We start from the raw sequence: 26890 nt of genomic DNA, 5'->3' as shown, positions 1-26890 counted from the left end.
AAAACGTTGAGGCTCATTTCTCACTCACTGTGAGAAGCATCCATTCTCCCGAATTTCAATGTCGACATCTAAGACACAGACGTAGAATTTTGCCTTTTATTTCGTGAGTTCCCTTAGTGGCAGCCAAACATGACTTTGATCAACCCACTTCCCCGTTCATGGTACATGTTCTTCTTCTTCTTCCAAGCCAGCTTTCTAACCACCTAAACATGCAGTCGATGCCACTTTCACTTTTTGTTCTAACTGGCACCACTAAGCTGCAAAGGCCAATGAGGTCATTTATAGTAGAAGACAGGGAATATTACAAGGACATGAATAACTAACTGGGTGTTGGGAAATCGGTTTTAAGGGCCAAATATAAGAGAAATTATTTAGCTAGGATTTTCAAGCAGTTGCAGTGTTTCTTAGGAGTGAGTGTCCTTAACTATTATTAATTATATGATCAGATAACCATATAATTAGATTGATGAATATTAAACACCTAATTTCAACATTAGCAGTGGGTGGATTCACATCCATCAATGTTTCTGGTGATTTTGTTTTTCTAGTGTTCCGTATATATTTCTGGGAAGAAAACAAATGTATGTATTTGTTTGCTTCATGACAATACTTTTCTAGTTTTTCACTTTCATGTTCTCTATAGCGAATTAAAAAAAAAAAATGAAAGAGAAGAAAAGTGAATCCCTTCTCTTCATAACAGTTAATTTTCATGGCCTGCCTTGTTTTAAGTATTTTAGATTCCATTACATTGTAACTTCTCTCACAGACAATGACAGATTTTTGAAACTTAGTTTCATTAGTATTAAATATAAAGAGTCATACCATACCTTTAATTAAATAATCACAAACTGAAATTTTATCTGCATTTCAGTGCAGTGAAACATATGTTCATAGTTCCTCAAATTATTGATATTGGTTAGCTTTGCATTGCTAAAGATCATTCTTTTTATCACCAGACTGATAATTTTATGGGTTAAGTGATTACTAATTATAAATTATTCCCCTTCACATGAGTAAATGGCATTATTCCATACACTTTTAGGAGACTAAATTTTAATGGAAGAAATATAAACTATGTTTGAATGTGGTGCATTTTGGTTGCAGTGAAGGTTATTTTGATTATTCAGAGCAAAAGAAAGCCCAAATAGTAGGGAAACTGTTGGGTAGACAACAGAATGGTAAATTAGAGAGAGAAAACCATGTCTTGAGATACTTTTAAAAATCATAATTTTCTAGTTATTATTTTCTTTAAGTGGTCCAGCCATGATCTTTCTTCTTCTTAGCAAAAATGTTAGCCTCCATTCTATAAACTTGTTAGATGGCGTGGGGTGAAGAGACCCTGTGCTCTGGTGGTGAGGGCTTCTTAGCACTTAGGACCTGAGGCTTCATATTTTCTCTGTCTCCAGGTGTGCGAAATTCTAACTCTGTCTCAAAACAACACTAATTTGTATGCATTTCTCAAAAAGACTGTTGGGACTTGTGTAGACAGTTTTACAAATATATATTCTGTGAGTGTGTGTGTTCTCTTTTAAGTTGCATTCATACCACCACAAAGACCACATATGAAGATGGCTTGATTGATGTTAAGATGAGAATCTAGAATTTTGGCTCTTTGGAGTTAAATTTATGGTTCAATTCCTTTTAATATTATTTATATATAATCTGGAAAACAAAATGTAATAAACCTAGAGGAAAATAAAATCAAACTAAAATAAAGATTCTAATGAATCTCCTTAAATCAAGGGTACTTCTCACAGTTCTACTTTGGTTCATACATCGCATATATAAATGGCCAGTGGAATTTCATTACAGTATTTTTTAGGTGCAAATCTGTCTGAGCTTCTACTTTTTACTTCTACTTTAGGACTTCACTTAAATTTGAATCCCATTTTAACTTTAAATTTGAGTTTCAGATGAGCCCCCACCCAAATATTGAGGGGCTGATAGTAGCAGAGTCAGAAGAAAAGGAAGAATCAGATTTAGAGAAAAGGTGTTACATGTGCGTGCATTCTAGTTGGCAGGAAAAAAATCCCAGAAGTCTGGTATCTTTCTGAACAGATATATTTCAGGTTTTTTTTTTACCACTTTCTTAGAAGGAAACTTAAAACATTTGATCTTTACTTACATTTTCTCCATAATTTTCATTATTAAATATTAAATAAGTTATAGTAAAAAATAATACTTGTAGGTTCATCTTAAGTACTTGCTTCAATTTAAAAGTGATTCTATATACAAGTGTGTAAAACTGTATACATGGAAAAATTCACAGGGTTCAACTATAAATGTTGCTGGGGATTGTTTTGTCAAAAAGGGCAACTCTTTGATTATAGACTCCTTTAATTTAAATAATATTTTGTATATATTAAGTAACTTTCCTATTACTTTTAAATTTAGGTCTTAGCAGTAATGACTTTACAAATTTTAGGTAGAAACTAATATGAATCCCTATGTTTAGAACAGACAATGCATATTAATATAACTATGTCATCTTAAATTTGCTTAATTTTTGCTTATGAACCATTCAACTACCACCATAGTCTATTTTATTTCCTGTCAGGAAATCTTTACTAATCAAGTCTGAAACAAATATAAATCTACTTTCTCTTTGAAAACATCTGATCACATAACAGTAACAGCTGACTGAAATTTTAGCTCTAAGTATATCAACTATAACATTAGACATTATGCCATCAATTTTTAAAGGATTTTTTTTATTTAGACCATTTTTAGCTTATAGCAAAATTCGAAGGATTCATGATCACATAACAGTAACAGCTGACTGAAATTTTAGCTCTAAGTATATCAACTATAACATTAGACATTATGCCATCAATTTTTAAAGGATTTTTTTATTTAGACCATTTTTAGCTTATAGCAAAATTCAGAAGGATTCAAAGATCTGCCATATAGTTCCTGTCTACACACATGCATAGCCTCCCCCATGATCAACTCTCCCCACCAGAGGGGTATACATTTGTTGTAATTATGTGTAATCAATTTTAGTTCTCTTTAATGTGCTAATTAGTTTTAGAAATATGTAAATATACAAATAGGTGCTATTTATTATTTATTGATAAATTTGTTCTGCTAATCCCTCAAGATCTAAAGAATACTTTTATTCTTCCCATTGTAGTTTTGTGAATTAATTTACAAATAAAACTTATTTTCCCAATTAAGTAAAATTCATAGTTTGCAGAAAGCCATCATCTTAAAGTAATATCAAAAATTTAAAAAAACTTTATTATAATATTGTAATATTGACCAACTACTTAAATTCGAGTGTTTTCTTGAAGTTGAAGGAAGGTTTCAAATTCTGTTGTTGAATTATGAGTAGATAGCCAATCTATTTTTAGGTAAGCTAAGGCTATTTTTTACTTGCTGCAGAATTTTCATTCAAGAGTCACATTGAAAAATCCAGTTTGTACCTGTGCTTAATCTTGGTAAGCCCTCTTGTTTGCTTCCTAGGTTTTAGGGACAATTTTAGTGAGGAAGTAATTAGTTCAATCCTAAGAAGGAAGTAATTAGTTCAATTCTAAGGGGGTATTTGATAAAAGACTTGCCATTTTTAAATATACATATTTTTTCATCTAACTCTATTTTTGCATGTATAGTTATATACCATAATTATTTACATACACACTAGGCAAAATATCTGCTTTAGTCGAACTAGTGTTACAACAATTCCAAGATAAATTATTTCTACAGGGTATACAATCCAGTATTGTCCCTGTAAAACTATAACAAGATTTTCCAAAGATTATTTCAAATGATGACTCTTTGATTCTCCCTATTTAAAAAATAAATAAATGCAAATCTATTTTTTCTCCTTCAGACCAGGGATATGTGTAGTAAAGATGCCTATCTTAAAATATGTTTTTCTCACTTTACTTTGCAAACCAGGACCCCCCTCCGCTCCTCGGAATGCCATCTCAAATGTTAATGAAACTAGTGTCTTTCTGGAATGGATTCCTCCTGCTGACACTGGTGGAAGGAAAGATGTGTCATATTATATTGCATGCAAGAAGTGCATCTCCCATGCAGGTGTGTGTGACGAGTGTGGAGGTCATGTCAGGTACCTCCCCCAGCAAATCGGCCTGAAAAACACCTCTGTCATGATGGTGGATCTGCTCGCTCACACAAACTATACCTTTGAGATTGAGGCAGTGAATGGAGTGTCCGACTTGAGCCCAGGAGCCCGGCAGTATGTGTCTGTAAATGTAACCACAAATCAAGCAGGTAAGTGTGATGTCCCACCAACTACTGTACCTTAGGCCGAGCTCTGTCCATGGTCTCCGCAGCTGAGGGCTAAGTTGCCTGAGATCTGTGAGAACTTCTCATGAGTCAGAGGGTTAGGACTTGAAGTAGAATACATCTCAAGATGCTTCTTTTAGTTTTAAGCAAATAAAGGCTAAGGCTTTCTTAGCAGACACATTCAAGGACAGACAAAAAAAGATTTTTTACTTGAATTTTTCATTAAAAATACATTTCTGGCTCAAATCCACTTATAGCAGAAATTTTTGTCTCAATTTCATGCAGTGCTAGTTCAATTTACATTTTGTTTTGTTTTGTTTACTTCAAGTGTTTTAATTTATTATTTTAACATATAATCAGGCCGGGTTTATTTGCTTATTTGTTCATTTGTTTGTTTGGCACCACAGCTAAAATTTCTTTCCAGATTGAAAAAGTATTTTCTTATTATTTCTATTATTATAACAAGTATGTGAAATGAATTTTTTAATAAATCCACTTATCAAAATTAGAATAACTATGAACTATGTACAACCACATGAAAACACATCTATCTTCTATATGAAGATCTTAGAATCATTAGGTAGTAATTATTAGTAATGAACACAGTTCTGCTTGAGATTCTAATTTCCCTATATTTTCACCTCAAATATTCACTTTTAAAGAAACACAAAAAGCTTCTTTCTGATAAAATAAGAACCAAAGATAAATTATGGCTGAATTAATAATTCAACTTATGATCTGGCAATAATCATTCAAAGCTTGTAAATAATTTATAACCTGCTTTTGCCAACAATAGGTATGTGGGGGTAGGGGTAGCATTAAAAGCCAACACATTGTATGTAACTTTCCTCTATCCCCTGGCCACATCTCTTAGTTGAAGGGCATAATCTTGTCACTTCATTAGTACCTCAGGTGGACTTTTGTCTGTGTGGACTTCTTGCCAAGAGTACTCTGAAATAGAATGTGGTTGAATGTAATTGGACTTAGTCATGTAATATTAGCACAAGATTGTAGTTTGTGGAATGACTGAGTTGATAGAGAATGCTGATGGTAATCAAGTCTTGGCCAAAATCATTTGAATTGTTGGATATATCAAGTCAATCAAGTAGCTATTACTTAAGATAAGAAAATGTATGCAGTTGAGTTCATAGTACTTCTGGTTGATAAAACTGAGGAAAACATTCACAAGTATCCAGATGGTCTGAAGGTATTTAAGTAATTCACTAAGAATCTAAAGAACATTGTAGATATTTTATCCATGTTGAATACATTTCACAGAATATTTTTTTATTCTGTGAGACAAAACTTTGCACACATTTATGCTACATTTCTCAGTGAATTTATATTTTTCTCTATTTACTCTTTAACTTAAGGTAGAACTAAAAAAATTCTAAAGAGCTAGACAGGTATAGTGAAAATCAAGTTTTCCTTCAGCATTGACTCAGCTGTCAGCAATACCAATATATGTCGATTTTTCATCACAGTAGCTAAATGACACATGTGTTCAGTAAATGTAAACCGTCTTCCCACATCAGAAAAAATACTGGCTTTAAACGTGTGATTTCAGGCTTTCTGTGCAACATCTTTCAACTTAGTTCTACTGTGAATCTTTCATTAACATGTTGAAAGCATATTGAACAATCACTAGGAGCTCTATTTCTTTGGGAGAACATTCTCTAGCTTGTATTAACCTTAACTTCTTTGAAAGATAGAAAGATATTTCTCTGATAAACTAGGTGTAGAAAATGTTTATTTTTTAAATGATGTGCTTAATAAATATTTGCTCTAATTATATGTGCTCTTTTTTTTTACTTGCTATTCAAACTGTAAAGTGTGTGTTTTTTGAACTATAAATACAAAGAAAGAATAATTTCCATCCAGCTATTCAAGGCATAGTTATTATGTAAAACAAACATTTGTATTCAGAGAAAAATTATGTTGACTTTTGCTTTTTTCCAAGTTCTCAGGGTATGTATACTGTAAAATTTTGCAAACCTACCAAAACAAAAAGCAAAATAGGATAATATTTCTCAATATCTGACTTTCTAGACCACCCAAGTCTCAATTTCCACAAAAATTATTGATTTCAAGTAGCTCCTAAAAAGTCTTAGATTTAAAGTTACCTTTGCTAAACATTTATCAAGTATCGACATTATGCAAAGTGGGCTGTGGCAATTCATTTTTAAAGCCTGAATATTTTATTTTTTAAACTTATTGTTTATACTATAACAGATGTCCCATTTCCCCCAACTCCCCCCTTTTACTACCTCCACCCATCCCTCACCCCCTCCCGCCCCCTTCCACTCTGGCCATCATCATACTGTTGTCTGTGTCTATGGGTTATGCATATATGTTCTTTGGCTATCCCTTCACTTTCTTTCATCCTCATATAGTGGTTTTTTTAAATCTTTATTGTTGATAAAATTATAAGTATCCCTCTTTTTCCTCCCATTACCCCTCCACCCAGTTTCCATCCCACCCCAGGCCTTCAGCACCCTATTGTCTGTCATAGGTAATGCATATATGCATATAAGTTATTTAGTTAATCCCTTACCCCTCTTCCTCCCTTCCCTCTGAGATGCATCAGTATGTTCCATGTTTCCATATCTCTGGTTCTATTTTGCTAGTATCCATCAGTTTATTTTGTTTATTAGATTCCTTGTTCATTTATTTTGATTTTTAGATTTGATTATTGATAGATATGTATTTATTGCCATTTTATTGTTCATATTTCTTCTTCTCCTCCTTCTTCTTCTTTTTCTTCTTCCTTTTCTTAAAGAACCAGAGGCCCAGTGCACAAAATTCGTGCACTTGGGGGGGTGGGGGGATCCTCAGCCCGGCCTGCATCCTCTTGCAGTCCAGGAACCCTTGCCGGCAGTTGGACATCCTTAGTGCTGCCGCGGAAGCGGAAGAGGCTCCTGCCACTGCCACTGTGCTCACCAGCCGTGAGCCCGGCTTCTGTCCTCCTCCTCCTTCTTCTTCTTCTTCTTCTTCTTCTTCTTCTTCTTCTTCTTCTTCTTCTTGAATGCCCTTTAACATTTCATGTAATACAGGTTTGTGGTGATGAGCTAATTTAGCTTTTCCTTAGCTGTGAAGCTCTTTATCTGACCTTCAATTCTAAGTGATAGCTTTGCTGGGTAGAGTAATCTTGGTTGTAGGTCCTTGCTATTTATAACTTTGACTATTACTTGCCACTCCCTTCTAGCCTGCAAAGTTTCTGTTGAAAAATCAACTGACAGTCATATGGGTGCTCCCTTGTAGGTAACTGCTTTTCTCTTGCTACTTTTAAGATTCTCTCTTTGTCTTTAACTTTTGACATTTTAATTATGATGTGTCTTGGTATGGATCTATTTGGTTTCCTCTCATTTGGGACTCTCTGTACTTCCAGTAACTAAATGACACATGTTTTTTTGTCATTTAGTTAGGGGAAGTTTTCTGTCATTATTTCTTCAAATAGGTTTTCAATATCTTGCTATCTCTCTTCTCCTTCTGGCACAACTATAATGCGAATGTTGCTACCCTTGAGGTTGTCCCCGAGGTTCCTTACACTATCTTCATATTTTTGGAAATTTTTTTTCTTTTTGTTCTTCTGATTGGGTGTCTTTTTTTCCTCATATTCCAAATAGTTGATTTGGTTCTCAGCATCTTCTACTCTACTGTTGAATCCCTGTAAATTATTCTTTATTTCAGTTAGTGAATGCTTAATTTTTGACTGGTCCTTTTTCATGTCTTTGATGTTCTCACTAAGTCTCTTGAAGCTCTCATTAATATCCTTGAGCATTCTTACAACCATTGTTTTGAACTAGATATAAGCAAGTTATATCTAGTAACTTGCTTGCTTCTATTTCATTTAGTTCTTTTTCCAGAGATTTCTTCTGTTCCCTCATTTGTGACATGTTTTTCTGTCTCTGCATTTTGGCTACTTCCTTGTGTTTGTTTTATGTATTAAGTAGAGTTGCTATGTCTCCCAGAATTGGTAGAGGACCAGTTGTAACTACAGCAGAAGAGCTACTGTGTAGGAGACACCCCTTTGTAGCAGGACTTGCTTCAGTGGGATTTTTGTGCTCACTGAGTCTTCCCCTTGCATTTGTCACTTGTGGATGTATAGAGTTGCAATTTGGTACAGTCTGAAGCTGTCCACCGGGTGAACTGGCTCTGTGGCCTCACAGGAATTGCAACGTCAGTCATTGCTTGAGGCTACCCAGCAGGAGCTACATAGATATCTGCAGATGGCTGCTACTTGTATTGCGCTTAGAAGTTCCCAGGAGAGGCCAAGCTATAAAGCAAGGCTAGTGCCAGGCCTTGGGTCTCTTACTGATAGATATGGGGGCATGTTGGCTTCAGCTGCTACTTGTTTGAGAGACTTTAACCCGTAGAGTGCCGGGGAGCGCGATCGCGCTCCTCCTGTCTTTCGCCAAAAGTGCCGGGAGCGCTATCAAAGCTTCGAAATGGCGTCCAGTTCTAAGTCTGCTTTTATTAGTGATGATGATATTGCTAAATATGTCAATGTAGTAAAGGTTTCCTTAAGTTTTTGAATATGTAACTTCATTTACTTGTGATTCATAATTTTTTTCCTAAACTGCTGTAAAATCAGCAAAAATGCCTTGGTAATTTTAGCATAGTTCCTAGGATATTGTTTGGCACTAAAAGGGTTAAGAAAGTCTGAAACCTGAGCCAGGACAGGCCATCCATATGGAAAAGCTATTGCATACAGCTTGGGTGGGGATGAAAATTGTGTGGAGTCTCAGGGAATCACCAGGGCTGAGTGATCAGTGTGAGCCAGGTTGATTGAGCCTCGGATATTATCTCTGCCAGTCAGCTCTGAAACCAGGGAGATCTCAGCATAAGAGCAATGAATCTTGTGAGCACCCCTGTCTGGGAAAAATCCACCCTGGAGTTTTTGCCCTGAATCCACACAATCCAGTTCCTCCCCATACATCCCTGGATCCCCCCAAGCCACTGCCTCAGTGTTGGAGCTCAGAGGGAGTGAGTCCGAGTAAGTCCTTGCACTGGCCCTTAAAGAGGAACTGCTCCTTGCTCCTTAAGTGAGGCCTCAGTAGCCCAGAAATACCTCCTGATTAAAAATGCCATATGTGGGTGTCAGACCAGCCCATTCAGAGCCTCCATCCCTCACACCAGTCTCAATGTGCTTTCTCCTTTACTTCTCTAGTGTAGGACTTCCATTCAGCCAGATTTCAGGCAGTTCTGAATGATGATTATTCTGTAGGTTGATTGTAGTTTTGATGTGATTGTGGGAGTCAGTGAGTATGCCGTTTACCTACCCCGCCATCTTTGTTTTTGCTAGCCTGAATATTTTAAAACGTGAAATTGAAGAAAGTTATCTGTGTCATGTGTTATGCTTTTCTTTCTTGGTTTGTTTCACATTTGTAATTTGTTCTGGCATTTTCTTATTAATTTATTTTTTGTGACATCAATGCATGTATGAACTGTTCAGATTCAAAATTATATTCAGAAAAAATAAAACAAGAAAAAGCAGTGATTTTTTACTTTTAAATATTTCATTCTTTATTTTATTTTTTACTTATTTATTTATTTTTTATTACAGTTTGCATTCAGTATTATTCTGTGTTAGTTTCAGATGTACAATAAAGTGGTTAGAAAACCATGCACTTTACAGTGTGGTCCTCCCATTGCTCCAAATATTCACTGGGCCTCATACATAGTTATAACAATATTATTGACTCTATTCCCTATGCTATAATCTACATCTCTGTGACTATTCTGTTACTACCAATGTATAATTCTCAATCCCTTCACCTTTTTCACCTCGTCCTCTAGCCCTACCTCTCCTCTGACAACTGTCAGTCTATTCTCTGTGTCTATGAGTCTGTTCTATTTTGTTTATTTATTTTTTCACCCCAATAAGTTCAATAAGAAATAATCTAAAAATATATAAAAATGTTAGTAGTGAGTAGTTTCATAAATCTTGAAAAATAAAAATCTAATATAACATTTCTATTTCAGTATGTCATTTAATGCCTTCTTCTACAACAGAAAAAGGTATCCCCAGTATCTGAACTTTATTTATCTAAAGTGACCTTTCAGTCCAGATTTTGATCATCTAATAGAAGAAGCATGTAGCACCTGTGCCAACTACCTGGAGAAGCACATTGAATCTAGAATCTCTAATCATGTGTTTATATGAGCTTGAAGTAAATTGTTTCTCACTTCTATGTAAGGAACACGTATAATACATTTTCGCACTTATTTCCAATGCTTCTGCAAATTTAAGTTATAGAATTTTGGAAGTCTCATATTCAAGAAGCTTCTTGCCTGTAGTAGTGATCAGATAATTGGCTGTTGAGATCTTGAGTTCAGATAGAGCAATAGGTTTGGGCAGGAAGAAAATTGCTTCCTTTTATCAGTTAATGGTCTTTGATAAGGCGTGTATTTGGTATTGACAAAACAAAGGGACTGCTTCCTCATTCAGTTATGGAATAGCTCAATTCAAAGCAAGACATGTTTTAGAAGTTGAGAATATTTTGAGTCATCTGAATTCTCATACCTACCCATACTCCAGTGTTTGGGTTTTCACTTCTTTCCAATCAATGACCTCATTTTCTTAGAAGGCAAGGCAGTAAATTAAATCTTTGTAATTCAGGAATTCTGTGGACTAAGACTTGGATTTTGATGTCTGGCTCTGTCATTCTTCCCACTGTAAGAGCATATGAGATATTTATGGAATGGATTCTCTGATCATCTCAATAGGACTTTAGCTGAAAATTCAAATTTTGAGCTGTTTATTTATTTTAATTCTGTAATGCAGTTAGACACAGCCAATCCTTCCCATATTGTATTTCTCATGTGTTTATAGTTTAAAACAAGTGGAATTTTGTAACAAAAATATTATCAAGAATCATTTTATTTGAGGTGACCACAGGTGATGAGACACATGCCATTCTTTGCCAAGCATTGTTAGATTACTATCCTTTAATATTAAATAGAACCTTGCTACAGTGAAAGACAGTTAATCAAATCACTGGTCCTTTATCCCCATTCTTTTAAAAAACTGTTGCCTATAACACTTCCCTATAAGAACATTTTGTTTGTTTTTAATGTATCTTAGTTGCAAATAAAATCTACTCTTGCTACTTTAAATGGAAAAGGCCTTCAATAGAGTATATTAAGTGGCTCATACAATCATTGAGAAGAATAGATTCAAAGATTAGAAGCTAAGTTTCCAGGAGAAATGCCCAATAGTCAACTACAGATCTGCTCTGATGAAAAAAAAAAACATTGCCACAACAGTTGCCAAACAATAAATGACAGGTACTTGACTTTACTGCAATAGCTTCTGCCACAAGTAGCATTGCTACTTCAGAATTTCACACTTGAAAGTCCTGAAAGATCTTCATGTTTTGCTGTGATTTTCACCAGAAGAAACCAAGAACTGAGACCTTCCCAAGAGCCTGATTCCTTAGTTGCTTATTTGAAACCATATCTTGCCTGGGCAAGTCAGTTTGGTGAATCCAAAGCCAAATGCCTTTGTCCTAGCAGAAAGGGAACCTGGAGTTTTAGGAGTTCTGATTTCTGTATTGGCAAGAAAAGGTTCACCACATGCGTTTTATAAATAAAGTGACATTCAATTGAAGATATATGCCAATAACTTTTTTCAGCTATGAATGAAAATTTCTACATATAATTTTAAATGTTATCTCTATTTTGAAAAAGTCTTGTTTTGAAAGTAATTGAGATTTGTCCATCTTATCTTCTTCCCCCTCCTTTTTTTCCTTTCTTCCTTCTTTCTTTTATTCATTTTTTCTTTGATTTTTACTCTATTTTTTAAATTTAAGACTGAGGGTTGAACTAATAATATGCTTCAATGCATGGCACATTAATACCATCTTTGAATCATGGAAGGCCCTCATGTATTTTTTATATATTTTTTTTATGTACCATCTCTAGCCCAATTCCATTTGTCATTTCCCTACACTAAAGAGCAACCATTTTAATTGCTTAATTTTATTTATAACTATTCTTATAAAATATTCATTTAATATTCTATGCATATGCTTTAAATTTAATGGTTACATTAAATATTTTCTGTCTACTAATTTTTTTCACCATAATCAAAATATTTTATAGATTTACCCATGTGGCTTTTGGCCATCTCATTTGATGCTTAAAATTATCATACATCACTATACTTCACACATTAATTGAACCCAGTAACAAAGATCTAGATTAGTATATTGGTTAAAGGTCTAGATTGTGGACAAGGCTTTCTGGTTTCCATACTGTTTCTGTCACTTACTACCTGTGTGACATGGGTAAGTTACTTAAACATCCCAAATCCTTAGTTTTTCCACTTGTAAAATAGAAAATAAAATAGTATCTATGATGTAGGATGGTTATGAGGATTAAATGAGTCAATATTGGCAAAGTTATTAGTGTAATGACTAGCATTTAATTAGGTGTTAATAAATGCTATTATAGTGGTAGCTAAGAAACTTTTTAATAATATTCCAAATAGTGAGAATCCATGTAAGAAACTGTGGGATTAATAGGTTTTAGACTTTATAGATATTATAGACAGACTCATTGATGAAGTAAATTCAAAGAGGAAAAATAATCAAAACTAAAAAATAACGGATAACAAAAACAATTGCTTAAAGTGGGAGGAGTAAACCAAGAAACTTTACTTTTCCATAATGATTCTGTCTTCATTGATTTCTTAAAACATTGAGTTATATATTAACATTCAAGTTCTTCTAATTTTAATAAAATATTTGGAGCAATAACATAAAGAAACAAGATAATAACAATATCAAAGTAAGAGCATAAAGGAGGAAAACACTTTGCTTATAGAAAAATAGACAATTTTCATCAAAATAGACATGGAAAAAATACAAAATTTTTCCAACTATATCATTGTCATGTGTGGTTAGATATCAATTTGGTCAAATACTGAAACTCCCAAGGAAAAATATCTAGAGACAAATGTTTTACTTCATCACATATCACAACTATCTCCACATTGGCCTCACACTGGTGCTTCGTCACTGGATTAGTGTGCTGACTGTATGACTGCTGACAGAAGCTTTAAATTTTGCCAACAGAAGCTGCCGGTCTACTCGGAAACTTGGCTTAAGTGAGGCGCAATATTGTGCTTGTTCCCATGCCTATTTGCTGTTTTGAAAACATAGTTCAAAGGTGAAACTCTAATCTGATGGATTTGTCCATAATTCATGACTGGCTTATTTAATCATTGTTAGCAAATGCGATGGGATATTTTTAGAAGCCATCACAATTCATGTTTGGTTCACTGACTTTAGAATCTTGCCAGAAACTTACTGGATTCTAAAAAGGCACTTTGGGGTCTTCTCCTTCTCGTCTCTTCTCTTTCTACCAGTTCTGGAAACAGTGACACTGTGAGGCTCTTCTCTTCTTCTCTTCTCTTCTCTTCTCTTCTCTTTCTACCAATTCTGGTAACAGTGACACAGTGAGAACTAGTGTGTTTCAGCACTTACTGTGTGCACATTGCTATGCAAGTTCATTTTACATTTTCTTATTTGATCCTAGCATCATCCTCATGACATAATATTGTTATTATTCCCATTTTTAGGATGAAGAAACTGAAGTTAAAAGATGTGAAGTGATTTGCCCAAGGTCACAAATCTTGTAAGTGAGGGAATAGGAATCTAAACCAGGGAATTCTTACCTTGGAGCCATTATGCTCTGAATCACTAGTAAATACTGCACATGCTATTTCCTTTGCCTAAAACTTATCTGTTATATAATTGTCCTAAATTGCTCAGTCTTCAGATCCCTCTCAGTCACTGCTTCCTTGAGAAAGCTTTCTCTACTCTCCAGTTTGGGCATGCCTCGCTAATATAACCTGCGCTATAACTATGTGCTTTCTTGTCTGTTTTTCTGGAATTTTCCCCTGAGGGTCACAACAGGGCCTAACATCTGTGTTTGTTAAAAAAAAATAATAAATAAATGAGTTGGATGTTTTTTTCTGTTATTCAAATCGGTGTTACAATTCCATGACTAACAGTAATGATGATATATAATGTGTTTTAAATTCTTTTTTGAATTCTTCAAATAATTCTGTGACAAATTATTGTTTGTTTATGTTGGGCCTTTTTTCCTTTTCTAAGTTAATGAGGAAGACACAGAGCTCTAATTGTAACTCACAGTTTTTTTCAGAATGCTGAAGTTTGACATTGTCATTTAAGGCCTGCACTTAGCTGGCCTGCCTACTTTCTTAATCTTTCTTTTTTAGACATTCTACTCTTTTCAAATGGATTCACTAAGAATGACTGAACCCATTCTAGAAAAAATTTGTATAATTATTACTGTGCTATTTAAGGACAATGCATGGTATTTTCTATCTTCAGTGTGCTAAATAATTACCCTCTCATGGACTGCACACCCTGAATTTATGATTCAATATATCCAAAAATATTTTAACGTACACACATACAGAATGATTCTGCTGTAGAGTGTGTTTGGCCTACATTTCCAGAAAAAGGATACTTGCCGAGTTGCTAATGTTTGTTTCCCATCCCTCCTCTCTAAGGAAATGGTGACAACCCTTAATCAGGTTCGCTTGGCATTACTTTTCCCAAAAGCTCTTTATAAAATACTTGCTGACAGTCTGTTTTTACACCAGTGGCGATTTTATTAATACTATTTCCTTTCTCTCTAATCTGAGTATTCTTCCCGCTGCTCATCCGGAAGCTAGTTTTAAACTCTGCTCTTTTTGTGTCAGTTCTGCTTGCAAATGTATTCCTTGTTCAACAGATCCCTTTTCTATGGAAGCATCAAACATTCTTGTGGCTCAGCTCAGAATCAGAGCAGCTCAGTATTTGCACTATTCAACCATTCGTCTCATTGGCATGTATGCTGTGAATTTATTTGAATAAAGATGCATATTGTAAATTGATATGCATAGAATATAAATTTGTTTAAAACCTCACTCTGAAGTGCTGTTGCCCTTTATTAGTAATCCTTGGGAACAAAGTTCTGAAAGTATCCCCAATGGCCTGGCATCATGCAAATCTTAAGTGTGCTCTTTAGATGTAGTGTAATAGTGAAACCACAATGAAAAATCATACTTAAATCAACCATATGCATGAGTCTCTATTAGGTTCTGAAGCAAATTTATTTAGAATACTGAAACATTTTTCTTCACAGTGTATCGAGATGACTTGTTCATGTGATTTTCCTTAAATTGATTGCCATGCATTAAAACACCAAGTGTTTATTCAGCACTTCCTGCATTCATTATACTCTACTGAACTTTCTGAAAGATACAGAGTAGTTGAAGTCATGCTCCATCCTTAGAGGATTTTATTTTCCCACTGAAGAATTAAAGAATTGAAGAATAAAGCTTAATAAAGTAAAACATTTAGAAAGATAGTAATGACAATTAGGTTATTACTCTCAGCAACAATACCATCAAATTCATTATCTTTGAATGACTTGTTGACTTCACTTTACTTTTTAAATCTCTGTCTTGCCTCCTTTATCACACGTACATGTCTGAAAATGCATTTGTTCAAACCCCTACTTAGTCATACAGTTGCATTTATTAGGAAGAGATGATAAACCATTTTGTAACTGCCCTTATACCTATTTAAATGATTGTGCCTTGTTAGGTGAATATCAATACTATATATTCAATCTTTACAGATAATGACCTATTGTTGAATTATATAATAACACAAAATACATAAAAAATAAAGAAATATCTTAAGGTTATTTATTGGGTACATTTTTACTAAGTATCATATATAATTTATTAATAATTAACAGTCCACTTGATACATTATTGGAATACAGTCAGAGCAAATTACCTATTTTGTAGCTTGGCACAGACAACCTGTATCTTACCAAAACAAGCATCTAGCTTGAGGAATTTTTTGAAGATGTGAAACATTTTCTTTTAAACAAAAATGTACTTTGAGTGCCGGCTTTTTTATCTTATTTTTTAATAAATTTTTCTCCATTAGTAAGAAAATACATGCTAGTTTATTGAATCTTGAAGCCTAGAAGGCCCGAGGATATGTGCTATATTGCAAACTGATGCTTAAATTACATCTCAAGCAATGATTTCCTTTAGACTTGTGGTATGAACCAAATATAAATGCAACATCATTCCATCAGTGCAGTTTCTTTGTCCTAAAGTATGTATTTAAAGTATCTGAATTTAGTGGGTCTTTATTTTTTAAGAAATTTTTATTTTTTTCAATAAACCAGTAAATGACATTTAAAGACCTAATCTTTCAAGTTATAATTTCTGTCATCAAGAGCGTACTCATATTAATAAGGCTTCACTGGCTATTACTTAATACTTAACCCTTGATATGCTATAGGAAAAAGAGGAAATACTTCCATTTTAGGAAAAACATCTAAGATATTATAGGTAGTGATGTGACTGATGGTGGTACTTTAGTGGTTATTTTTGTTTTGATTCATTTTAGACAATTAAAATTTATAAATGAGGATAAAAGGACTCAAAGATTGAATGAATAATTTTTAACTTTTCCCAATAAGATGTTCATATTCATACACCCAGAGGAAAGCTAGACATTTCTTTTCTTCCTGGGGTTTATGTCTATTTTTCCGGGGGACAGGACTGGAAATATTAGTGGCTTATGACTAAAACCGTAAAATCACACACTTAGATGATTGGTAGGGGATCTTAATGTCATGTAGTCTGACTTTTTTCTCTATTTGTTATAGCACTATTACTATGTCTAACCCTTCTATTATTTTATCACTTTTAAATAAAAAACTCCAAAGCTATACATCACTTTGCTGACTTTAATGGAGAGAAATAATATTCATGAACTTGATTATTATGAAGCAGGAGAGAAAATAAATGTTCTGCTTTTATGTGTTTAAAAAACCCTAAAAGCTTTCTTCTATATGAGTTGAGGTTCTTAGAATCAAAATTGTATATCTATACTAATCTATACTAATAAAAGCATAATATGCTTATTAGACCAGACTGCCAGACATCATTCTGGATGTCCTTCCTGTGGGGGCCAAGGAAGAGGCAGTTAGGGGTGATCAGGCAGGCAGGCAAAGTGGTGAGGGGTGATCAGGCAGGCAGTCAGGCGAGCGGTTAGGAGCCAGTGGTCCTGGATTGTGAGAGGGATTTTCCATATTGTGAGAGGGTGCAGGCCAGGCTGAGGGATCCCTGCCCCACGTGCACTAATTTCATGCACTGGGCCTCTAGTACTTTTATAAGGTCCAACCATGACTGTCTTGAAAAATAACTGTTTTTTATTTTGTCAGAAAACCACATTAGTGATGCAACTAGACTCTAACAGCAATCTTTTTTCCCTTGATTTTATTTGTTTTTCTCTTAGAGATGTGATTTTTTTCTCATTTAATCAGAATTCATCTTAAAACTCCATTATATGTTCTTTAAACATGTTTTAAAGATGTGACAAATTATAACGGTGTTGATAGCAAATACAGTATCACTGTGCCAAGTTGTCCTAATTTTATTGATATGTGCTAATTAAATTTTCTAAAAATGTTTTTTGGTGAAATTAGAAATGGAGACTAACTTTGTCTTTTATCCCCAAATCTGGTCCTCTCTTTCCCAAACAGCTATTAAGTAGTACAATTCCATTCCTCACCTATATTCAGCCCTGGAGCTGTAAAAAACTAAAGGCATTTCTGGTTTCATTTAATCTAAACATAGTTATGTGGGGTTTTAAAAATTCTCTTGTATGAGTTGCTTTTTCTTACACAATATTTCTAAACTACAAATGATAGAAAGGATCATTGAGGTATGTAAAGTTATATTGCTATTTTAGACACAGTTAATAGAGATTGAAAGTTATAGTTTTCTGACTCTACAGCAGCCAAGAAGCCGCAAATAACATACATTCAAATAGAACATACTTAAATAATGTAGGGAATATATTTTATCAACAAGAGGCACTGGTTTCAGGAACATTTTGATAATGGCTTGGTCTCCAAAACCTGAAATTTGCACAGCTTGACCCTCTTCTGGGTCTGCTTTGTCTCAAGATAGAATTCTCTCGTGGAAGCACAATGGCTGTAGCAATACCAGACCTTATATGTGCATACCACATCACCAACAAGAAAGGAAACTTTTCTTCCATTCATCAACTAAAAGTCCCAGTAAGGCTAGCCTGATAGAGTTTAGACCACTGAACCCATCGCTGTAGTGAGGGGCTGGAAATAGACCAGCTGACTCATTCCCATAGACTTCTACATGGACCTCCCTCTCCTCCCCATGGTTTTCCCCAAAGACCCAGATGTAGAATCAACCCCATCAAAACTCTAAAACTGTGGCACATTAGAGGGTAGATGGAATGGATTTTAGGATTAAAACTTATTTGTTTTTTGTTTTGTTTTGTACCAAGAACAGTGTTCTTTTTTCTAATCCATACATGTTTTCTGAAAGGTTGTCTGTTAATATTTTGAGTGTCTTCATGAGTAAAATTCCCTTGCCATGGAATGCCTAACCCTCCTTAAAAGAAGATATTCCACAAAACCTCACTCACCATGACCTTCCTTAACCCACTTATCAGTTTTATTTATTTTCCATAGCACATATAACTCGCTTAACACTGTATACTTTACTTAGTTAAATTTTTTGTCTCACCCTGAAAATGGAAGTTTCAAGAATTTTACTATAATTTGTTGCAAAAAAATGCACTTACATATTGAAATAATTTAATAATTATTTGTTGGAAAAATGAAAGAAAGAATGAATAATTGAAATTCTTGAGTGGTATATTTTTACAAATAGACATTTTTCTTAGCAAATTCCAAGTTATATTATGTTGTTTTATTAATCAAAATAGCTACCTCTAGTCTCAAGTCATTTGCTGATTTCACATAAAAATGTCATTACATAGTCTGACAGCATAGGACTCAACATGGAGCACATCCTCTTACTACTACTACTTTATATTTGGTTAGTCTGACTCAATCTTTATTTCCCAGAGGTTCTGCCTTCTTTCAGGAAGCTGTCCTGGAACATCAAATCTGAGATAGGTGCCTTACTTCACTGTTCTTGAACTTTCATCACTCTCATATAAGTGTGTTGTAATTTGCTTTCTTATTTATCTCTCCCACTATACTATAAATTCTTTGAGGACAGAGATTATGCATGTTTTATTCATCACTGGCTAGTATGGCTCTAACATATAACAGGTGTTCATAAATATTTTTAAATGTATAAGAAAGTTAATGTAACTCATTGAAATGTTATTGATTTTCAAAATCAGGAATCTTTTTATTTTTTTAATTTTTATTAGATTTATTCAGGTCTCATTGGTTTAAAAAAATCATATAGGTTTCAATCGTACAACACAGTAAAATATCAGCACACACTGCATTGTGAGCCCATCACCTCAAGCAAAGTCTCTTTCTGTCCCCATCCCCACCCAGTCCCTCTTTGCCTACCTCCACCTACTCCCCACTCCCTTCCCCTCTAGCTATCACCACTGTTGTTTGTGTGTTATGTGTATATGTTTTTTGGTTATCCCTTCACCTTCTTTCATCCAGTGCCCCCACGCCCCCTCCCCTCTAATAACTGTCAGTCTGTTCCATATATCCATGACTCTGTTCCAATTTGCTCATCTATTTTGTTCATTGGATTTCACATATAAGTGAGATCAAATGACGGTATTTGTCTTTCTTTGACTGCCTTATTTCACTTAGGATTCCTTTTTAAATGTTTCAATTTTATTCATAGAAAACGCATCCCCTCTAAATACTAATGCCAGCTCTTTATGCAACAGTCCCCTTTAGTCATAATTTATACATTTTAAATAATAATAATCTTGCTCAATTTCCTCTTGAAATACTGTTTTGTTTCATCATGTGTACATTATTCAGTCTTACTATTTAATTATTTCATAAGCTGCTACATCAAAATCATTGTTGGGTAAAACTATCACAGCTTTTGGTTTTTCATTTCTTTCTAAGATTGTATAAATTATTATCTATTTCGGTTGGGTTAATTGAATGTCTTAAAATAAAAGTGTTAGCGTATCCTTTGTGTTGCTTTATCAGTTCCTGAAAGCAAATTTTACATATCTTCCTCTCTTTGTATTTTAATTTCTAGACATGCCAGTTATTTTAAATTATTCTGCATAGAAAAAACATCCTAGAAATAATCTGCCTATGGGAATATTGATGAGTTTTGAAACTTATTTATAATGAATAAAATTTAGTCCCAATCAGTGCACATTTGCAGAATGTCTACAATGTACATTTATAAGAAGGTATTACTTTATTTAGCATACTAGAGGCCTAGTGCATGATATTTGTGCACTGTGAGGGAGGGAACCTCAGCCCGGTCTGTGCCTTCTCTCAGTCTGGGACCCCTCAGACTGAGAAGGGATTGGGCCTAAGCCAGCAGTCAGACATCAGTCTCACAGTCTGGGGCTCTTACAGTCCGGGACCCCTCACTCCTTACTGCCAGCCTGCAGTGGAGGTGGGAGAGGCTCCCACCACTGCCCCTGCGCTTGCCAGCTGTGAGCTCGGCTTCTGGCTGACTGGTGCTCCCTCTGTGGGATCACACTGACCACCAGGGGGAAGTTCCTATGTTGAGCATCTGCCCCCTGGTGGTCAGTGTGCATCATAGCGACCGGTCGTTCCACTGGTTGTTTTGCTGTTCAGTCAATTTGCATATTAGGGTTTTATTATATAAGACGTGTGAAGTTTCTATCATATTTTTATGATACTCTGCAACTTTATTTTTTGTTCTTAGGGGCAAAGCTTTATGAGGCCACTAAGTAAAAAAATAGAGCCATAGATAGATCTTAAATTTAAGATCCAGGAAATACTTTTTTGCTAATTTGCTAAATAATCTTTATTATCTACATGTACAAATTTTGACCATAGCTTTTTTATTAGTTCTGAGGATCTCTGTACACATATGCAGCTATTATCTTAAAAAACATTAAATACCCAAAATATTACTACTTATGCCAAGAGAAATATGTTTGCGCAAATAACTAAATGACAATAGAAAATTTCCATAAAGATTTGTATATTTTCTATGTAGACAATGACTTTTTGAAAACATCTAAGTGGACTTGTACTTAAATGAGGACAGTAGAAAATGAAGTAATTCTGAAGAGCTGCTCAACCATTGGAAGGCCCAGCACTGCAATAAAAGGTGTCTGATATCTCTATTCAGTGCGCTTCACATTTAACCTTATTGATTTTTTTTGGTGTTCTTCCATTCTAATATTGCAAATATTGATTTAAAGTACTTCCTGTTACTCAAGGAATCATTATTAATAGCAGTGATATATCCTATAACAGTGGTTCTCAACCTGTGGGTCGTGACCCCCTTGGGGGTCGAATGACCCTTTCACAGGGGTCGCCTAAGACCATTGGAAAACACATATATAATTACATATTATTTTGTGATTAATCACTATGCTTTAATTATGTTCAATTTGTAACAATGAAATTGGGGGTCACCACAACATGAGGAACTGTATTAAAGGATCGCGGCATTAGGAAGGTTGAGAACCTCTGTCCTATAACTTTAATAGAATAATTTCCAACTCAGGACTGTGACATATTAAATAACTAAAATATACTTTAGACAAAAGAATTTATTTCACTAATATCACTGGGAACCATGAATTCCATGCCTATTAAGGTTATAAGAGATGATTTCATCTTGTGAATATCACTTTTAAATGCCCCAATAAAGGGTAATCTGCGCTGAATAGCTTTAAAATGGCTTTGCAGGGGCTATTTGCAAGCAGCCACCACACAAGAGCACGTATATTGTAAGTGACAGTGAGATCTTATCTTCTTTAAAAAGTGTTATCAATACTGTACAGTTTAGTTACAAATATAAGTTATATGCGTGTTTGCTTCCACAATATCACTTCTCTATGTCAGATAGTAGGGTAAACATTAGCTACAACTTCAACAACAACAATATAGAATGATATTTACTACTGTGCACTATACAGTGATTTCTTGGGAAAATTAATTATGGAGCATGGCTATTATGTGTAATTTTATATTCTCGATATTGCATTTATAATCATAAGATTTTTAGAGAGCTGGATTTTTTTTTTCATTCTTTCTATATGCCCACATAGAGGTTTCTGTTTAAGCTGCCAGTTCCCAGGATAAAAGTAATAGTGATGGTATGGTATGAAAACATGACCATAGATTCTTTCTTTAAAAATTATTATTGTTGAAAGTACTACTTAAGTCCCCTTTTTACCCTATGGACCTCTCCTTGCCCCCCTCCCCCAAGCCTTTACCACCCGATTGTCTGTGTCCATAGATTATGCATATATGCATACAAGTTTATTGATTGATCTATTCCCACCCACCCTCCCCTATGACCATAGATTCTTTTCAAACTCCTTCCATGAAGAAGTAGAGTCTGTTTTTTCCAGCCCTTGAATCTGGGCAGGTTTGTGAATGTCCTTGAGTAGTAGCCGTGGCAGAGGGAGGTGTAAAATCTGTAGCAAAGGCCTCTAAAGACCTGTAGCTTCCTCTCTCACCCTCTCGGAACTCTGAGACCATCATTCTCCGAGGAAGCCTGCTCCAGCCTGGGACAGACTTACAGAGCTGAAGCCACACACACTAGCAAGAGGAATCAGAATTTGAACCCAGGGCATTTTGCTTTAGAAGCATTACACTAACCACTACCTTTTATTAGTTCTTAAAGTTACTTCAGAAATAAACGCAGATGGTTTGTAATTAAAATGCAAAAGACCGAACTTCTCCAATAGCCCTGTTTTATGCATTGATATGTATGAATTGTATTATTTTAGCCTGTCTTTCTATCTGTCTCCCTATATCTCCATAATCTTTTGTGTGTGTATGCCTCATTCCTTCATTAGATGACATGTTCTACTTAGTTAACCACATACATATCCAACATCAATTATATTCTGTCCCTCTGTCTTTGCAGGCTCACCTGAATTTCTTTTATGAGAATATATCTTCATTAGCTTTTGCTTTCATTTTGTTCCTTCTTATATTTTATAATATTTTCATGTCCATATTTCAAACTGTAGGAAACTTCACTCTCTAAATACATCATGTTTTTAAATATGCCCCATTTTTTAATTTGTCAATGAAATTTTGTTATACCATTAAATGTGTCATTTTGTGTCAGAAGTTGAAAAGTTTATATATCTTTTTTGAAAGTCATGTCTTATACATTTATAGGCTAGATAGTTTAATAGCCTTTCCTTTCCATCTTTTCATTAATCGGCTCTTTTGTAATATATATTAGTGGAATTTTTGTATAAAGAATAGAACAAAATAAACTGTTTCTAAAATAGCACAAGAAAATGCTGAGGAAGCATTATTAATTTACCTGCTATATGTTCAGTAACTCTATATGTCAGAAACATATTAGAGCAAGTTGGAACTTATCTGAAACAATAGTAATATGTCATAGTTTTATTTACAGTGATATGACTTTTCTGTGTATATACCTATGATTTACAGTGACAGTTTTAATATCTATAAATAAACTACATGAAAACAGACATACAAACTACCAAACATACAACAAACATGAAAACAACAAAATTATACAAACCAGTAGGAATTAATCTTAAATCACTAATAGTATGCATGTAGACAAAAAAAAATATTGATTTAAAATTATGAGTTCTTGATTCCTTTTCTGGAATATACACTTAAAATTTCTTTTAGCAAATATTAGTTCAAATAAATAAAATATATTCTTAAAGATAATTTTATTTCAACAGAGGAACAAAAAGAGGGAAACTCATCATCATTTATTTAAGGTAACTTATAGAAAGTTTACTATATTACGTTCATAAATTAAGCCATCCAATCCTTATAATGACCCTATGATGTAGCCATAGTGCTTCCACCACTTAGGGAAAGAGGACACTGTGTTTAGATAACTTGCCTAAATCACAGACCTTGTAAGCAGACCTTGTATACAAACCAGGCAGGCTGATCTAGACTTTATTCCATTAACCAAAACATGATGCAATTTCTTAATGTAAAGCCCAATGCCCCTTCCCCCTCCCCCTTCTATTATCAATGGTTTATATCAGTTCCAAATGAAAGTATGTGGAGCTTCTTAAAGGTCCATTTTTTCTACCTCTAAGAATAATAATATTTAGTGTATTCTAGAGGTCAAGGCTTAAGTTATTATTTCTTTTTATCCTTCATTGGTTATACTTATTTATATTATACCCTAATAAAACAATGATATTTATAATGTGTATGACATTTATTGCTGCAATGAGATGGCAAATAAACTCTTGGGATTATGGATTTTCAGGTACTGAGAAGTTTAATCAGATTAAAAGGAACAAGGTAATGACTTTGTGTATATTAATATGCTTCCATGGTTTGAAATGAAAAGAAAATTTTCATTTATTACTAATCAAGTTTGACAAAGTGGATAGGTGACATATTACAAATCAACTAATAATGGTGTATATGGATGTGCATGTGTTTATTTTACATGTTTTTCCCTCTCGTAGCTGATATACTTTGATAGAATCATATTTGATGAAAATAATTGTTTTTTACACCTTTTATGTTGATTAAATTTTTAATTAAACATTTCCAAGACCCATTAATTACTTGGCTCCCTTCAAGTTCTCCCATAATAAATTAAGCAGCATACGTGATTAGTTAAAAATGCAATCTTCTTGTGACACACTAATCAGCATTAACATTCCATTGATGATTCTGAAATGAAGTGCATGTTTTTACTTTTTATTAGTTTTTAACAAATTGGGGGAAGGCAGCACAGCTTCCATAGCATGTTTAGAATCAGGGTATTTTATACTACTATTCCATTTTTTTCCCATTTCCAAAAAGAAAATTAAAGAACAGGGTAAAGAAGGCTGCAGAAATAGAACCACATGAATGAATGCTGTGAAATTGGCCAAGAAGGTCAAGATCTGTGTCTGGTGTAGAAATCCCCTTTGCTGTCTTCTGAGAGGTCTCCTTTCTGTCAGCTCCAGGCTGGCAGGGCCCTGTGCAGGCATTCACTCTGATTGTCTCTATTTTCAAGCAAATTTGCATAGTAGTTATTCATACTGATTCATGGTTTTCCTCTTAACAAGTTTCTTTCTCCACCCAACTCTCCCTTTGGCAGCCTTTACTATCCCGTTGAGCAGAAAAGTAATGTGCTTGAGAATGGCTCTGAAATCAGATCTTTTCCTTGAAGGGAGGGCGGGGGGAGCATCTTTCTAAATTCAGTTCATAAACATAATGTGTGTGGATGTTTACCACCCTTGGCTTTTAAATAGAGCAAGTCCTAGCCTTTTTTCTGCATTAACATTTATATAGTGGGCATCTGACATTGATCTGGGCTTCTAAACAGAAGTTTCCATTTGATAAGTTACTTTTCAATCTTTGCTGAAGATCCATTGAACATTGCAGAAGACCAACATTTCTCATATGCTGCAGACCTTGCTCATTGCCCTTCAGAATTTTTTTACTGTTCAATATCTAATTATTTCAAAACATATTATTGTAATGTTTCCCTCTCATCGATGTTTCTAACTCTCTATCCCTCTCCCTTCCTCTCTGTAAAAAATCAATAAAATATATTTTTTAAAAAAAGTTACTTTTCAATCTTCGCTGAGGATCCATTGAACATTGCAGAAGACCAGCATTTCTCATATGCTGCAGACCTTGCTCTTTGTCCTTCAGAATTTTTTTACTGTTCAATATCTAATTATTTCAATACATATAATTGTAAAATATATCTTTTTTGTCTATCATTAACTTTTTAATCACTTTTTCTCATCACAATAAAACATTTCTCAACAGCACTTTAATTGCTGCCATTTTTTTGCAAACACATGATATTAAAAATGTTCTTCAAATACTTAATAACTAAGCAAATGCCCAGAAAACATGAATGGTAATTAGCAACCCGGTGACTTTGACTTAAAATGATAGCCCGCAACTACTATTGCCCACTAGAGCTTAGCCTTGTTCACATCAAGTGAAGCTACAGTATGACCAAACTGAGCGTGAAGGAGAAAGCAATGGTCTGACTGCCTGATAACTGATGAAATCATTATCTTCTATGCCTCTTGTGGGAACCACCCCAGAGTCCCCAGATAGTCAAGGCCACTCAGAGTGTGCAGGGCCTTGTTGTTAATATGCCGGAATGTCCAAGGCCACTCTGCACCGAGGCTAAGGTACCATAAACAGGTGCAAGGATACAAGCTCAACAATCCCACGCTCTATTGCAAGTGTGTGACCTTCGGTAGCCAAATATGATTGATGTAACTATTGTCATGAAGTCTTCTTTGTCTGTGGGATAATATCCACGTTGTTCACCAGCTAGCGGGCTAGGGGGGAAAGGCTAGAGAGCTCAGACGAAGCTGGAGAGATGGAGCTAAGAGCTGGTACTGCTATGATGTAAGGCTAAGAGCTCAGAGAGCTCAGAGATAGCTACCACGTGAAGCCAGTATGGGCAGGGGAGACAGGAGAAGCTGCCAAGATAGAGAGCTCAGATACCACTACAATGTGAGGGGCAGCGTGCGGCTGCTCAGATAATGACTGTGGGTACAGAGACCGGTGCTGTTTATATGGGAAAGATATGCGGCCACCGGTACAGGACTGCAGTGAAGGACTGTTTGTCTGATAGATATATGGCCACTGGCTT

At 34.7% G+C, this 26890-nt stretch overlaps 1 protein-coding gene across 6 annotated transcripts in view; it reads left to right on the top strand.

Annotated features, from left to right (window-relative positions):
- EPHA5 (EPH receptor A5) overlaps positions 1–26890 on the top strand; it is a 305704-nt gene that overhangs the window by 134883 nt on the left and 143931 nt on the right. For 4 of the 6 annotated variants that reach the window (XM_014541798.1, XM_014541796.1, XM_014541797.1 and 1 more), the window contains exon 4: positions 3901–4236. The exons of the other annotated variants lie outside the window; for them this stretch is intronic. In XM_014541798.1, the coding sequence (XP_014397284.1) occupies positions 3901–4236 (336 nt within the window). The remainder of the gene's footprint in view (positions 1–3900; positions 4237–26890) is intronic. 6 annotated transcript variants of the gene reach the window in all.

Source organism: Myotis brandtii, unplaced genomic scaffold, assembly GCF_000412655.1.
Source record: "Myotis brandtii unplaced genomic scaffold, ASM41265v1 scaffold28, whole genome shotgun sequence".
NCBI lineage: Eukaryota > Metazoa > Chordata > Mammalia > Chiroptera > Vespertilionidae > Myotis > Myotis brandtii.
Note: the sequence above shows the minus strand (reverse complement) of the source record. Positions and strands in the feature narration are given on the sequence as shown.